At 41.4% G+C, this 17,345-nt stretch overlaps 1 protein-coding gene across 2 annotated transcripts in view; it reads left to right on the forward strand.

Annotated features, from left to right (window-relative positions):
• Positions 1-16,320, forward strand: part of PRNP (prion protein (Kanno blood group)) — an 86,156-nt gene extending 69,836 nt beyond the window's left edge. For both annotated transcript variants that reach the window (XM_069214165.1, XM_069214166.1), the window contains one exon: positions 13,957-16,320. In XM_069214165.1, the coding sequence (XP_069070266.1) occupies positions 13,967-14,650 (684 nt within the window). In that variant the 5' untranslated portion in view covers positions 13,957-13,966 and the 3' untranslated portion in view covers positions 14,651-16,320. The remainder of the gene's footprint in view (positions 1-13,956) is intronic.
• Positions 16,321-17,345: the final 1,025 nt, after the last annotated feature.

Consider the following 17,345-nt stretch of genomic DNA (forward strand, 5'->3'; position numbering starts at 1 on the left):
TTTTTTTCTTTTATTACATTCTAAATTCGATTCGTTTTGGGGCAGAATAGGATGCTCTGCAACAGATCCACCACCAGGCTCAAGACTGAAAAAAAGTGCCAATTCCCCTTGATTAGTTTCATAGTTAACTATTAATAGGATACAGTTTCATGCCCTGTAAAACTGCGCGTACCCTGGATATGGACCTTTGGAATATCAAGGTAACAGAATATCGGGGACATAGTATCAACTGGCAATTAAGTCTTGATTTTTTACTTTAAGCCATATATCCGTGCCTATGTGTTACATGTAACATCAAGGTATATGGCTGTGCAGTTATGAATAGTATCTAAAATTCCCTATATGAACTTACCTTTCGATATTTTGTCCCTCGATATTCTGTCCTCGATATTAACATACCACAGTATTATGAGGTTCGATATTCAGAAATACAACCCTGTAAAACAAATGAGGGACAGAACACAAAAATTCCCGTTGTAATCCGCACCCCAAGTGCTTCATCTGTAAAAGAACGAGTGCCAGTGCCCACAGCTCTAGATGGAAGCACGCGGCCAGTGTAATTAAATGCCACAGCTCCGATTACAACTGCTGCTCAGTCTTTAATCCACCTCATGCAGTGGTATAACAGAGGCCCCCGCAGCCCCACGGTGCAGTGGGAGCCCCACACCATTCACCTCAGAGGGAGCCCACTCAGACTGGCCAGCTACAAACAAATAAAACACTCAGAAGCAGCAAGGTAGGAAGGGAATGGATAATGATGGCCCCTCGCCTTGCAGGAGCCCCCCTGTGGTTTTGTAAGGCCGCTGACCACATGCCCCTGTAGTCCACTTCCAGACACTCCCTGTCCCTTTTACCTCACTTTTTTAGCTTCCTGCTTTCCCCTTTTGAAAATGGTTTCAATCTGTTTCTTACTTCTTCTTTCCCCTTTGTTATCTTTATGCCTTTCTTGCTGTCGGGGAAATGTCAAGTGACTAAAAGTACGTGCCGAAAAATGAGTAGCCTCACCAGCTAAATTAAGCACTGCCTCTCTCTATCCCTTTTTAGAAACCCTAGAGTATCGTACGCTGACAAGATTATGGTTTTGATGAAAAATTAATCCTGACCTCCTAGCTCTGTTTGAATGTATTTACACTTATCTATAAAACCATAATTACTCTTGCAGCGGTGTTATGACAATACATTACATGGAAACGTCTCCCTCTCTGGAATGCGAATCTATCACCGTATCTGGGTCCCCCAATCCATTCCTCTCCCAAGTACTCCTCTAGTTTTGGAGAACTGCTTGCTAACGGTGTGGCTCCCTATTACATGCAATGCTCACATTTCACTTGGTTTGGTGATTGCAATCTGCATAAAGGTGACCCAAAATTTAAAGAGGCATAGAAATTTGTAAATGCAATGGCAAGCCTTAATCTTATGGAAACAGTCATTGATGCCACCCGTAAATTAGGGCACAAGCTAGACTTTATTTTCTCTAATATTTCCTAGCTGATGACAGAATATCCTCTCCCAATAACTTGGTCCGATCACTGCCTAGTCCCGTTTTCCCTGTCCACGCCTTCTGAAAGATTTAAGCCCAACAGGTCGATACGATCTATACGGCCGTGACATCTAATTACTGACATGATGCTGCTGGTTTTGTGAGAGCATATTCAGCCCAGGGTTCACAGATGGAGTGGATGAGGCAGTTTAATTCTTTCATACAGCCCTTGATTAAGGGGGGGATAAGCTGGTTTCTTCAAAAGGAGGCACTACAAAAAGGAACGTTCCCCTTGGCTGTCTGGTTTACTTCGGCTTTGCTAGCTGAGAATAGTGAATGTAAACAACTGGAGACGCAGGGGAGATTATCCTATTTGTAGGAAGGCAAATTGCCTTTTAAAGCTACTCATATCCTTTTGTTAAACATAAAAAAGGTAAAAGCTGATGCCTTCGCTAAAGAAAGCACAGCAGACGAAAATGCTCCTAGATCAATCTTTGGGATAGTTAGGTCTTTCCTAATTCCTCAAGCTGATCTCAAACTTTGCTCGATGACCTCTTCGGATTTTTTCAAGAGAAAGTGGAAAACACCTATTCTAATTTACAGGAGGCAAATAGGGGTTGTGTCTCTAGGGCAAACATGGATGGAATTACTTTGTACACTAACAATAAACTTGCAGCTTTTGAGAAGATTTCCTTGGCAAATTCAGAAGCTAGCATTTTAAAAGCAAGTTCATGATACCCTTTGGATCATTGCCCTCCCAAGACTCTAGTTTGTGTTACTCCTTCCATTAATGGTCTCGTTAACACACCATTTAGCATGTATTTGCTAAAAGAAATGGTGCACCTTGTGTGGAAAAAGGTATTAGTGCTGCCTTTACTAAAAAGGCAATTACAGACCAATTCTGCTTACATAGATACAGACTGATCTCCTTATAAATGCTGGAAAAACTAGTTAATGGCCAGATTACCAGATTTATTGCGAAAAAGAAGTTTCTCCATCCCTCTTAATGTGGGTTTCGATCTGGTTTTGGTAGTGAAGTAGCTCTGTTAAAAAACACTGAATTAATTAGAACCAATCTCTGCCTTGGAAAAAGGCGATGAACTTTTTGCTTAACGTTTCTGTGGCATTTGATACAGTGACCCCCTAGATTCTCCTTAAGAGAATGGAAGATGAGGAATTGAGTATAAAGCTTGGAGGTTCTTTAAATCCTTCCTATCCAACAGAGTAAAGGCTGAGTACTTAACCCGGCTATCTCAAGAGACATGGAACTAAGATGAGATGTGCCCCAAGGTTCAGCATTAAGTCCCACTCTGGCCAATATTTACATGGCACCACTGACACAGGAAGTAGAGCAATGGGGCTTCAATGTTGTGTCATCTGTAGATGACACCCCGTTGATGCTAGCCTTCCAGCAATTGGATGACATGATCGTACCACTTTTCAGGGTTGCCTCACCTCAGATGCCAATTGGATGTATAACAGTTGCCTTAAGCTAAACTTGGAGAAGCCAGAGATTCTGATCTTTGGGGATTTTATCTCAAGACAGGAGGCTAGCATTATGCATTAACCTTTTATTGACTTCTTCTGAGAAACAACCCTTTAAAAGTATCCAATAGAACCTTAACTGCATCATAATAAAAAAAACAGAATGCTCAACTCCATATAAAGTGTGTGTCCTCCATTTTGATCCTCTTTTGTTTGTTACTTCTGAGCAGATAAGTGTATGTAACTGATAGTTTTGGTTACTTATTGGTTAGTGTATGTGATTATATTTTATGTATGTTTTTACCCAATTTCTGGGTAGAATTAGTTTTGGTAAGACATTATTTTCAGGTTTTAAGAATAATATAAAAAATAAATAAATTAGGGGTAGTTGTTTTCAACATTTAGTTGTCGTTTATGTAGAACTTATTTCGTTGTGATATCGTTTTTTTGTGTGTTTCAGGCGGTTTAATATAGTGATTTATATTCAAAAGGTAAGTGGCTGTCTTACTTTTACTCGTTTTTCTTGTAGCGCTGAAAGTGCAAGGCATGGTCTTCGTTTTTTTTCTGCTCGAGAGCATGACGCTTTCTGAACAACCACATAGGGCTGTTCAGGGAGGTTAGAGGAATTAACGTTCCAACATTCTTTGCCTCTGCTGTATGACGCGCTGACATGTCAGAGCATCGGATCCGATTTGAGGAAGCGGTTTGTTCCTTGTTTCAAAAGGAGGTTGGGCACGTTATAAGCAATTCAGCTTATTTTTTAAGCTGATTGCTGTAGCTGTGTGTATCCAAGGTAACGCATCACCGTTGGTGGTTCGTTACAAGGAAAAGTTACAGATACACACAAGGGTTATTATTAAGGTGTTTCAATCATTATTACATTATTTTTCTGAAAGAAAAAAAATATATTTTTTAATTTGGGAAGGATGTCTGAAGTTAATAAGGAAAAAGAAGGTACTCAGGAGGATTTCATTAGGAAAATCGTTTCTGAGGAATTAAAGGCAGGGGTTCAGGACTCAGTGAAGCAGGCTTTGGGAAAAAGGAAAGGTATTGAAAGGAAGAATTGTATTCTTTATCTGAGGATGAGGACCGTTTTAGAGGTCCAGGAGGTAAATGTTTAATTAAAAGAAAGCATTTAGTAGAGATGCACGAAAAACTTGGAGTTCAAAGCGGCTCAAAAAAGAGATGTACCCTAAGCATTACAATGGCTAGTCAGCTTGGCGCTGAAAAAGATTATTTAAAAGAGGAACATGATAATGATGATGTTGACGAATATGTTTTGGATCTGGAATATAAAGATGATCTTAAGGACTAGTTGGGAAGTAATATTAGAACTAAGAGTAGTGAGGATTTAATAGATCCGTTAGGTGAGAAGTTATTTGAGTCCAAGCATATAAGGCATCCACGAGGGAAAGAATGGTGGCCCCTCGACCATGTGGCCAGTTATATCAAGGCTAGATTACGCAAACCTCTAGAGAGAGATGAAAGAAACATAATGAGGGCAGAGTGTTCCAGGCCCGTCATTGATGAGAAGGTGTGTTTAACATCAAATTTGGATCCGGAGATGCTAACTTATTTATTTAGGTTAGGTAGAGATCCAAGAAAGGGATTGGAAAAGTCTTTGAAACATGTTCAGGATAAATTGCTTGATGTGCTGGGTCCTTTGGGTAGGCTATTTGACACAGTGGATGATGCATGCGTACTTGAAGACGAAGAATTTGGATGTGCATCTGTTACAAGGTTGGTGTCAGAGAGCGATTTGTTTTTATTGGAAATGCAAACGCAGGGCTTTTGGCAGAGAGAAGGAAAACGGTCTTAATGCATATAAACCCCAAATTATCAGATTTGGCTAATAAAGAATCTTCTGAGGAGGCTCATGGACTTTTAGTTGGTGATAGCATGGTCAAGGCATTGTCACTATATGTATGCATGTTTATTAGGTTAGATAAGGCACATTTCTCTATGAAGAGAGTTTTTGCAAACAGTAATTTATATGGGAGGGTTGGTAGGAGAGGGCCCAATATCAGAATCAAGGATCAGGCTTCTTCAGAGGGAACCATGGAGGTTCGCAATTCTATCCCCATAGATGGAGAGGACGTGGTCGTGTTGCAAGAGCTTTGTACAAAGTCAGGGTGAGTATAAAGACTGTTTCTACTTCTATCCCTATAGGTGTAGGAGGAAGATTGAAGTATTTCAAAGATAATTGGGAAATAATCACTCAGGATGTGTGGGTTTTGCAAACAATACAGGGTTATGTAATAAAGTTAGAACGAGAACCAGTACAGGGAATTGGAACAGATTGTTCATATGGAAATAACCCAGATGTTTCTCAAAGAATGTGATTATGAAGTTGGAGGAGCAGGAGAAAGGTTTTGTAAGCACTTTGTTTGTAGTGGAAAAGAAAGACAAGGGTTGGAGACCGGTGATCAAGCTGAGGAAATTGAATCACTTTGTGTCTTACAATCATTTAAAAATGGAGGGAATTCTTCTTTTATGAGATCTTTTACAAGAGCAAGATTGGATGGTAAAGTTGGATCCCAAGGATGCTTACTTTACAATTCCAATAGCGCAATGCAGTCAGAGGTTTTTGCAGTTCAGGTGGAAAAACCAGTTATTTCAGTTTCAAAGATTGCCCTTTGGTCTGGCCTCAGCGCCTTGGTGTTTCACAAAGGTATTGAGACCAGTGGTTGGTTTTCTCAGAGAAAGAGTTGTGAGAATGATAATATATTTGGACGATATATTGATTTTAAATCAAGAATTAAGAGGTTGAAGGAGCATTTGTGTCTTGTAAAGGATTTGTTGGAAAATTTAGGTTTCATTATAAATGTGGAGATATCTGTGTTGATCCCTATGAGGAGAATCTAATTTTTAGGTTTCATAGTGAATACAGAGTTATGTCAGTTACAGCTGCTGGTAAGGAAAGTGAAGAAGATAAAACAAGGAATACAGTCTTTAGTGAAGAAGCGACTGGCGTCTTTGATAGATTTGGCACACATGATTGGGCTTCTGTCTTCGTCTTTTCAGGCTATTTTTCCAGGTCCAATGCATTAAAGAGCATTACAGCGTCTAAAGGTGACTGGTTTAAGGAAAGGTTTGTGGTACGGAGATTGGGTATCCATATCTCAAGAGGCACGAGAGGAGTTAATTTGGTGGAAAGAGAATCAGGATGCACGAAATGCTTGAGCAGTTTTTGGGATAAAACCAGATTTATTATTAGAAACAGATGCAAGCAAAATTGGATGGGGTGCTCATTGTATGGGATTGGAAACAGGTGGAATGTGGACATTTTTTTAAAAAGAGAAACATATAAATTGTTTAGAATTACAGGCAGGAATGTTTGCTTTGCAGAGTTTCAACGAGGTCCTGAAGTGGAGAGCTGTACTTTTGACAATGGACAATGTCACTGCAGTGACATACATAATCAAATTGGGAAGAGCACAATCCAGAAAATTGGCGGAATTGGCAAAGAGTTGTGGGGTTTCTGCTTGGATCACAAAATAAGTTTAAGGGCAGAATATTGGCCAGGTGTACAAAATGTTATAGCAGATTGGAATTCTCGTCAGATGAGGGACTTCAGCGATTGGAAATTAAGGGAGGATTTTTTCAAGGAAATCAATCAGGTTATGGGTCCTTTGGAGGTAGATCTGTTTGCTTCCAGGATAACCTTTCAGTTGCCAAAATATGTCAGTTGGAGAGCTGATCCGGGTGCTTATGCAGTGGATGCATTTATGCAGGATTGGAGCAGAATGAGGGGTTATTATTTTCCACCTTTTTTGATGATTCAGAGGGTATTGTTGCAGGTGAGACGTCAACGGTGTCAATTAGTCCTGGTGACTCCTTTTTGGACAGCTCATCTCTGGTTTCCAATGGTGATGGAGATGGTAGTGAAATATCTGATTTTAATAAGGTGTTGCAAAGGTCTGTTGTCAAGTGCAGATGGCGAAGAACATCCCTTAGTGGTGTCGGGTTCTCTGAACCTTCTAGTTTGGAGGATATCAGGCATTCAAGAGAGTTCACAGACCTTTAGGAATCAGCTACAGGTTTATTGGATGAATCCTGGGCACCGGGGACAAAAAAGAGGTGTAGAAGTGTTGGAAAGTTTCGTCTCGTTGGTGCTTACAAAAGAGTTTGGATCCCGTGGAGGTGGATGATGTTCAAGTAGCGAATTGTTTAGCAGAACAGTTTGATAAGGGTAGATCTTGCAGAACAGTTAATTGCAACAGATCGGCTGTAGCTGCAGGTCATGTTCTTATACAGGGAGTATCCATTAGTAAGAGTCCTTTGGTTTGTAGGGTGATGAAAAGAATTCCTATGAAACGTCCACCTACTTCGAAATATCATGTCCTTTGGAATTTAATTTGGTTTTCGAGTTATTTCAGAGGCGGCCAACTAATAAGTATTTGAAAGAAACAGAGATTTCCTGGAAGTTAGTGATTTTACTATGTCTGATATCTTTTAGAAGGGTTTCAGAGAGGGCTTTGGAAGTCTCCCATAGATTTTTTCAGCCAACTGGGGTGTTCTTTGAAGTGTGTAAGCGTACAATGTCTGTTACGATATTTTATCAATTTTTTATGAATATCCAAAGATTTGTGTGGTTCGTTGTTTGAAAGAGTATCAATCTAGGATGTTGGAAAGAAGAGGAGCAGAGGTTGAGCAACTTTTGATTTCCTATGTAAAGCCTTTTAAAGGGGTATCAAACCCTACTGTTGCAAGATGGGTGAAAGGTACTATGAAGGAGGCTGGTTTGGATATTTCTAAGTTCACAGCTCATTCGGTGAGTGGAGCTATAGCAAGTAAGGTTTGTATGATGGGAGGAAATTTGGATTATATTATGAAGGCTGCTGATTGGTCTTCAGCAGAAACGTTTAGGAAATTCTATTTTAAATCTATAGATCATGTTTCAAAATGTGTGTTTGCATGACTTTAAACATGCATAATTCTAGCCTCCTGTCTTGACATAAAATGGTGATTCTTAAAGGCTTACTGTATAAAGAATTGGGATTTTATTAAATTTATTAAAGACAAGGAGGCTACCATTATACCACCCACCCTTCCCTAGGATTGGTGGAATAGTGAATTCTGTGTATTTTACTTTCTGAAAAAAAAGAAAAAGAGAGGAAAGGGGGGAAAGAATAAATAGAGAAAGATTTATGATTTACAGTTATTTATTCATGACCTTTTTTTTACAGAGTCTTAAGAAGGGATAATTTCAACCTAAGTGGATTCTGGAGGGGAAGAAGATTTCAAACAAAAGAGGATCAAAATGCAGGACACACAGTTTATCCGGAGTTGAACATTCTGTTTTTTCTATTTTGATGCTGTTAAGGTTCTATTTGACACTTTTATTGGGTTTCTGCTTAGAAGAAGTGAATAAAAGTTTAATGCATAATGCTAGCCTCCTTGTCTTTAATAAAATCCTGATTCTTTATACAGTAAACCTTAAAGAATCGCCATTCTTCCCCTTTGGACGTTAGACGTCTGTGCCCGAAGTATTAGGGAGGCCCCCAATCACGATGGTGGCCAGAAACATAGGGGGTGAAATTTGACAAAGACCTATTTTTTAAGCCACAGATACGGGCCCTAACAGCAACCTGTTTCTCGGTGTTAAAGCGCTAAAAAAAAATACTTTTTAGGTTTCTACCCATAGATACGCAGAAAGACATTGTCCATGCTCTTACTACAGCCAGGCATGACTATGCCAATTCTGAATGATCATAAAAGGTAGTCCATTTGTGGTGGTGTGAAGGCACTACATTGGCTTTCTGTCAGATGACAAATCAAATTTAAAGCTCTAATGATCACTCACAAAGCACTGCATAAAAAAGGCCCCACTTACCTTCAGGATCGAGTTAAACTGTATGCCCCAAACAGAGCAAATCGGTCAGCTAACTAGTACTTTCTTTGTATTCCTAAGGTATGAAAGACCAGAATGGGCAGCATATCTTTTGTCCTGTGGGCAGGCAAGCTGTGGAATGCTTTGCCAAAGTAATTACGGGAAACTAAAATGGAATTGGCGTTTAAAACGGGGTTTGAGGATCTTCCTTTTTAGAGAGATGTATTTGAATGTCAGTTTCTTGTTGGCTTAGTATCGGGATGTGTTTTTTGGGAGCAGCTGTTCGCGCTCTACATATGGATCTTCCTTGCATTCATTCATTTATTCATTCATTCATTCACATTCAGTTCAGTTGCACCCGGGCATCTAACCCAGTCCTCACTGTTCTCCAATGATTGGTCAAAGAAGGACCCTGCAGCTTTCACTGTTATTAGCTCATGGTGTTTAAAGATTGAAACAGACAGGCGCCATTCAGTAACTGACGAATAAATTAGATCTTATCTGAAATGCGTCCAAATTGTGGATTGGGGATTTGGCTCCCTAAGTGTCTGTAAAGGGACATGATTTGTGCGCTTAACAAAGCACTTAAAGTGCTAAAAGAAAATACTGTCTTAGCCACCTTTCCTCTTATAGTTTCATATTGGTTCCTCTTGTTTTAAATTCCACGTTTCGCTGAGAAATGCTGGAGAAGTCACATCCGGGACTCACGAGTGCTGTTTTTCGTGTCTTCTCTGTCTTTAAACAAATTCATGTTATGAGTATCACCCTGATTTTGAAGTCGATGAACTTTGGGATGGGGATAATGGGAGGCTGAAATCTCTGATTCGGAGCAGGGCAGAATTGGGGTAGGTCATGGAGAGCGTTATATGCTTTCCCCATATTGCTGCTTGCATTGCACAGGGGCAGGGCTGTACTCCTGCCCGCAGGCCCAGCCCCTGTCCCTTTAGTGGTCTGACCAGGTGCGGATCTGCACTCGCTAAAACCTGGCCCAGTGTCTACAGACATGGAATTATTGAGTCCAAAGTGACCAACCACCTCTAATGGCTCAGAGCGGTATCACGTTCATAGTTAATGTTCTGGTGGGATACCACCAATAGCAGGCTGGGCCTATGTTTCTCACTGACTGCACAAATTGAAGCTGGCTATATGTGATCAGACGATATTGATGCTGAAAAAATATGTAAAGTTTGTGAGCTGCATTTGATAAACATTGAATCCTGCCCGTGTGAACCTCTGAGGTGTTTTCTTCACACTGTATGTATCTGTGCATTCATTTAAATTGCAAATACAGCCTCTTTTTTTACTTCCAACATGCTGTTTGACTGTTTTTCTGCCATTTTACCTCTTTCCTCTGGCATTTTCTTGTGCCTTTTCTCTTCTCTCTTTTATTAATATGCACCACTTGGTAAGGGGTGCAGCTTTTAGTGTTGGCCCCATTCAGCATGTTTGCAGTGGCACTTTTAAAAATTGCCCCATTCACACCACTGGCCGTAGGTCATTTCTGAAGGTTTCTGCTCAGCCATCGGGTCTCAGTTCCCCATTGAAGGGGGACCCTGCAGGAGGCTGCCATTTTCTTGATGCGCCTATTTCAAAATACATTTCATCACTTGATGGAGAGATATCCATCACCAGTTTTAAGTTACAGCATGCCCTGGAAGAATGCTGAGGTAGTAGGTAAGCAATCTCTTTCCCTAAAACGTACTCCTCCTTCCATTCTTTGAACTTTTGGGACGTAGAGAATCTCCCCAAAGCTAACATAAAATTAATTCCATGATCCTCATTTAGCAATTCAGCATTTGCGACTCAAATTTTTAATTGGCATGATCTGACCACCCACATCACTACCCGTGTCACTTTATTCCATGCATGTATGACTGCTGACTTAGTTGGTAGTATTTTGTGGTGGGATGTCTCTCCATAGTTCATGTATTGGTGAGTTCTGATTTTCCCGGGTGATAGACGGCTCGCCAAATGTAAATGTAGCCTGTCATTTGTGGCCCATCAATGTGAAATCTAGAAGTAGAATTACATTATACAGAAGCCCATTCTCTCATTGTACACTGTGCAATATAATTTGCCATGGCTACCCAAGTAGCAAGTCCCTGGAACAACAAAATTTCCTTTATATTTCTTGCAATGTTTAAAAACGTTTTGCCCACATTACCTTATCCTGTAATCAGGAGTACACCACAGTGTTTCATACCTATTTGGCACCTGCCTCACAGTTAGTCTGGGTAATATTTCTGCCTCTCTAATCGGATGACGTTCAGTGCTTGGCATGAAGTATTAGTCAGGTCTTGAGAGTGAGGGTGTTCAAGAGAAAAGAATGTAAAGCTCCTATTGATTGGCATCATTAAAAGTTCACCAAAGGTTACAGCTGCGACCCCTGGCATTAGAGGTTGCAAAATCAGTGCCAGGAACACAGTGGCAGCTTCTTCTTATGGACGTTGGTTGGAGCTCCACTCTTTTTATTTTCTATTCATTTTTTATAACACTAATAGTGAATAATATTAAGTTATTCACTATTAGTGTAATAAAACTGGGGGCCGTTTGGCTGGAATTAGACCTTCCCTGATAGCTGAGCTAAGTAACAAAGCTTGAAAATTTATAATGTGGACATGCTTGCAGGTGAGTGTGTGTTTACGTGACAGAGATTGTGTAATAGTGTAATAGTGTGAATGTGTGTGTATATGCGTAAGTATGTGTGTTTGACTGAAAGTGAAGGTCAAAGGGCGTGTGATGTCAATTTCGCTACACCTGGCATTTTGGTGATCTGACTCCCATGCTTCTTTCTCCAAGAAATCTTTCCCGCAATATCATGTTCCCCGGAAACCAGTTTGCATATGTTCCTCCAAGGATATACTATGTTGAAATCCCATAGGGCGTGTGATGTCAATTTCGCTACACCTGGCATTTTGGTGATCTGACTTCCATGCTTCTGTCTCCAAGATATCTTTCCCGCCATATCATGTTCCCCAGAAACCAGTTTGCATATGTTCATCCACGGATATACTATGTTGAAATCCCATCCAACAGCAAATGTCCCATCTGGGACCATCAATGTCACTTACTTGCCGAATTTCATTCAGGAATCATGGGATCTGAGATGGTGAAAGTATATGTCAAGTATTGTCCATGCTGTACATTTTTAAGGGACTCCTGTGTCAGCTGTGTCTGCCCCTCTCAAACGTCTGTCCACATCTTTCAGTTTTTCCTGCATCAGATTGCTATTTGTCTGGCCTCTCTTATGAACCCCTCAAGTATGACCTTGTTAAATGACATCTTCATGTAGTAGTACTAGTGGTAGGTACCCACACTTCAGTGAAAAAAGTGAGATTGGGGACACCTGCAAGCTGAAGAGTTCCTTTCCGAGAAGCAGGCAAAAGGATAGTCACATTAACCACTAGTGTTGCGGTTTGGAGGGTGGGGTGGATTCAGTGGTGTTTTCTTCTCGAGAGCGGCCCGCGTCACCCCCCCCCGCTGTGAGCTGCGCAGGAAAAAATAGAATTGTAATTAAAAGATTTCATTTCATTTTTTCCCCCGCAGTGCATACTAGCCCATAAACATGCTGGGCGCGTTCTCTGCTGCCGCCAACAGAGGACTGACTCTGCTTCCAGGTAGGGGACACCTGCAAGCTGAAGAGTTCTTACCAGAGAAGCAGGCAAAAAGGATAGTTACATTAACTACTGGTGTTGCTGTTTGGAGGGTGGGGTGGATTCAGTGGCCGTTTCTTCTCGAGAGCGGGCCGTGTCGCCCCCCGCCCGCTGTGAGCTGTGCAGGAAAAAATAGAATGGCAATTAAAAGATTTCATTGTCATTTTATTTTTTCCCTCGCAGTGCACACTAGCCCAGAAACATGCTGGGCGCGTTCTCTGCTGCCGCCAACAGAGGACTGACTCTGCTTCCAGGCAGCAGAGAACTGGAGCAGTACCTGGCGGGATGCATCAAATGGGCATGTCATTGTGGCCGGCTGTTTTGCGCCGGCCAAAGTGGCCTGCATATTTTGAAGTTCTCCACTCAGCTGTCTAAGACAACTGGGTGGAGACCAGACACAGGCCTTCAGGACGCTTCACCTAATCCAAACACTTCTTTTATGCTGGTTAACAGCATGAGAGCAGCACCTGGATTGTTTAGGGGAGCTTTTCCAGCATGGGACTGCAGAAGCACATGGAGGAGGATGTGCAGCCCGTGGGTTAGTGCATTTTTTTTTTTTAATGTGTAAAGTTTGTGTAATCCATGTGTGAAACGTTAGGTACGCATGTACTGCATGTAAATGTGTAGTGCATGTACATATAGTGTTTGTGTTATAGTGTTATTTGGGATTTAGGGCAGGGTGGTTTATGTTGGGGTTTTTGAGGGAATATTTTTTTTTTTTTGCAAAGTTGTGGGGCACTTCACTTGCCCGACCACTTAAAAAAGGTACAAGCCACTGCTGGGTAGATCTGCAGCCATCAGTGGCCATTACTCCCTAAGAATCTTAGCTTCTCCTACTCCTGACATCCCCTGACTTAAAAAACAAATAACAGTCTCAGGAATCAATACTATCATAACTCTTTCCCATGACCAAGTTCAATCTTATCTGCATTTTGTCATGATCACCCCAGGCAACACAGGCTCTGTTACATAGAGTTATCCCAGCAGCTGGGTATTTATGCACCTGTGTAGCAATAAATCTCTTAACTAATCGGACACATCCCAGCAAGCACATGATCAGCGACGTGCTCCTTCCGGGTGTTTCCATATGTTCTCTCACATGCCGTGACAGCAAGCATTGTAAGACCTGACGCCACCTCACATCTAGCGTTGGATCCATTAGGAAGTGCCCTGTGTCCCAAACACAGATATAAACACACTTAAATCCTGTTTGTGAGTACACAGTTGCTCCATACTTTGCCTGAGTGGGAAAAAGTGGACATATTCGTCCATATAAGTATTGGGTAGAAAAATAAAAAACAGTGTCTCCTTTAAAAACTATGTGGTGGAACGCATATTGTAAGCCCACATAATTAGGCCTTGACTTGTCCTTTGTGATTATTTTTGTTACAGGTAAGTAGAATTTACACACACGTTTCTATTCCTTAGCTAGGAATCTGTAGAATTAATAAAGAAATAAGTTAAGAGATCCATACAAAAATGTGCTTTCTTTCTCTCACTTGTAGGTCAGTAGTCATGGGACAAAGATCGATGATCTGCTGGGTCCTGGTTCTCATTGTAATCATATGGGCTGAAACATCCATCGCCAAGAAAGGAGGCAAGAGCAAAACCGGAGGGGGTTGGGGAAGCAACAACCGAAACACTGGCGGCACCTGGACTAATTGGAACAGTGGAACCAATTGGAACAATAGGGGCTATCCAAATCAAAACTACAACCCCTCCGGCAGCAACTTCAACAAGCAATGGAAGCCACACAAACCTAAGCCCAACATGAAAATGGTGGCAGGGGCCGCAGCTGCAGGTGCTGTCGCTGGTGGCATTGGGGGCTTTATGCTGGGCAATGCAGTAGGGAGGATGCGGTACCAATTCGATAACCCAGACGATTACTACTATTACAACCAATATTCTGGACGGATGCCAGACCGCGTCTACCGCCCTAACTACATCGACAAACGCCCAGTCACCGAGGAACGCTTTGTAACTGATTGCTACAACATGACTGCAACAGAATACATTTATAAGAATGATGAAGGGAAGAATTCCAGCGAGGTTGACCCAGTGGAGCTTCGAGTGAAGTCTCAGGTGATAACCCAGATATGCCGGAGCGAGTACCGTACAAGAAATGGGGTGCAGCTCTTCTTCACAAACCCCCTACTGGTTATCACTGTCCTACTTCTCCTCTACTTTGTAGCTCAGTGAGCGGAGGATCAGATCCTATGAATTTACTGTTGTTCAAGCAGTTCTGAAAGGGCAGCAAGGGGACTGTGTCTGTGTGTATATATAGCCTACACAGCTGTGGAGAGTACATTTTCTCATTTTCTATTTTTTGTTATACGTGGGGTGCACACTTTAGGGTCCTCCATTAAGGAAAATGTCCTCTCCTATTTAAGAAGAGGTCATCCTCACATAAAGCTTTCCTTTATATGTTTACAACTGATTCATAGGAAGTAAGTCTAACTGTTGTTATATGTAATACCTCCTGCTCCGTTCATCTGAGACCACTGGTACCCACTAAAGTTGTCATGTGGAGTAAGTAGGCAGAATGCACGCACATCCATGTCAGTGTGCATAATTTCTTCATCCTCTATCTAGTAGAGGCAACCACTGCAATTATGTGTCTGGATCAATCTAGGCCTTTCCTATTATAGCCTTATCACTACCATCCTATCTCTCACCAGTTAGTGCCGCTAAATACCTGGTATACCATAACAAGAGAAAAACCTTACGGTGAGGCACTGTGTTTGGGTAGCCAACTACTGTACCTTTTCTATTCCTGACCATAGTCTGAATGGCCATTAGGGTGGACCTTCATCTGCCCCATCCAAAGCTGAGACAGACTCTACAGTGAATAATTGTTGCTCGGAGGCAAAATGCATGCCTTTCCCCATCTCTCCACCAGTGGTGTACACTGAATGGCCACGAGCTGTCACTGCCACACTGATGCCTCCCCTCACCCAAAGGAGGACTCTCCAGTAATCCCTTGCTGCTTAAAGGCAGAATCATGCTGTGCGTTGTTTCTCCACCAATTAGGTAATCTGACTGGCTCCTAGGAGGTGACTGTGTTACCCAGGGGCCTGCCTTCATCCAAATCAGTCAGAGATGTAGTGATCAGTTATTGTAGAGAGGCAGAGAGCACATTCCCCTCTCACAACACCAATTCAGAACTATGCGATTGGCAACAAACTGCGACTGTTGTGCCAGTGTCAGCTTGTTCTTCTTTTCCTCAGAATTCTAGGGCCCCCGTTAGCTACTCCAGACTATAAACATAACCCTGCATGATCCACCTAAATAAAAACAATCTCCACCATCAACAGAATCAGCAACTTCTTAAATACCTGACTCATGCAAGAAGACCTTGTACGTTAGGTTTTAGACAGTTGTTGAAGCATGCTTGAGAATGAGCTGACACATAAGCAACAGAATGCTCTAGTAAGTCATTTCTACTCTAGAACAGGCACGGCGGTATCATTAAATGAATAGGGGAGGCTATCTCTTTCGGAGCTGAGTTTTGCATGCTTGAAAGTTTGTCCTCCCTGTTCATGTATGGTTCTGGCCTTCTCTTTAAATTGTTCTGAACCTCTCATTGAATGTAGCCAAACGCCCTCTAGCGTTCCTAAAGCTGAAGCTCTGTTTTGTACATTCTCTAATTTACAACACTCTGGATAACTAGATTTCTCCTGCCTTTTCATTCAGTAGAGAAGTTCAGTAATGTCTGCTGTAAAATGGGTATATAACTTTGTTTGCATGTGGCTTGCACAGGTGTCTTAATTATTCTGTGCTGAAAGCAGCATGTTAACTGTTTCCTCTGTATTAAAGAAGATGAATTTTCAGCCGAACCCCAATAAAAACAAATTTTACATATAGAAAAATGACTTTTTTTTTTGTCATTAGTTAACAGAATATCATATACCTAAGGCACCTCGTGAACTTGTAATTGAGGAGCCAGCATTTGCAAAGCAGTTGGTGTGCAATTGTGCCTCCCTGGTTTGCAAATTGGAATAGTACATCAGGACCATACTTTTCATCGGGTGATGTAGTAGTTCTGGGGTGAAGTCAGATCAATTATGGTTCATTTGACGAAGTAAGCCTCAGCAAGGCCTACTAGTGCAAGGGGTGCGCCCTTCTTTGCACAAAGTCCTCAGACAATATAGGAAGAAGTTGGCACAGAAACTGAAATAAAAGACAAAGTTTATTAAACCTCATGAGGTGGTACTACAGTTCAAACAGCACCCTTCGGTAATGTTTGAAGTAGCACACTGAACTAAGAGAGCATGGTCCTTTTATACCCACGCAGGGGCTAAAAGAAGGTGGTACAATTATAGAAGCAAGACTTACATACATATAAGGTCATATGGAAATGCACAGTCGACAGGTAGGAGGGGCTAACAGTTTTCAAGGACTAGTTGACACATTACTGTCTGTTACTGATTACTAACAGCTGCAGATCCTACTGGGCATGTGCGAAAGTGGGAGATGCTAAATATAACTTGTCACTAGACAGATTTTCAAGAGTAGTTAACAGAAAGGTAGGACAGAGCACATGGCGAGCACATGGCAGAGAAAATGGCTGACATGAATACAAAATGGATTCCTCCAAATGTTCACAATAATTGCTAAATACAAGATGTCTTCTGCTAATGCTTAATCTAATCGCTACTGACTTACAACAGACGACCCTTTCAGCATTAGCTGAAGACATTCGTCTTTCTGGGATAATCTAAATATTAATCTTGTATATTTATGCTCATCATTTCAGCTATTTCCTTATATAACATGTGTTGTGCTTTCATTTCAGTAATATTTATTTTGGTAGGCATAAAAGCAGTAATACACATGGAGCAGAACATTGGACCACACTGAATACAGATACAGCATGTGAAAAATATTGCAATCA

Source organism: Pleurodeles waltl, chromosome 11 (genome assembly GCF_031143425.1).
Source record: "Pleurodeles waltl isolate 20211129_DDA chromosome 11, aPleWal1.hap1.20221129, whole genome shotgun sequence".
NCBI lineage: Eukaryota > Metazoa > Chordata > Amphibia > Caudata > Salamandridae > Pleurodeles > Pleurodeles waltl.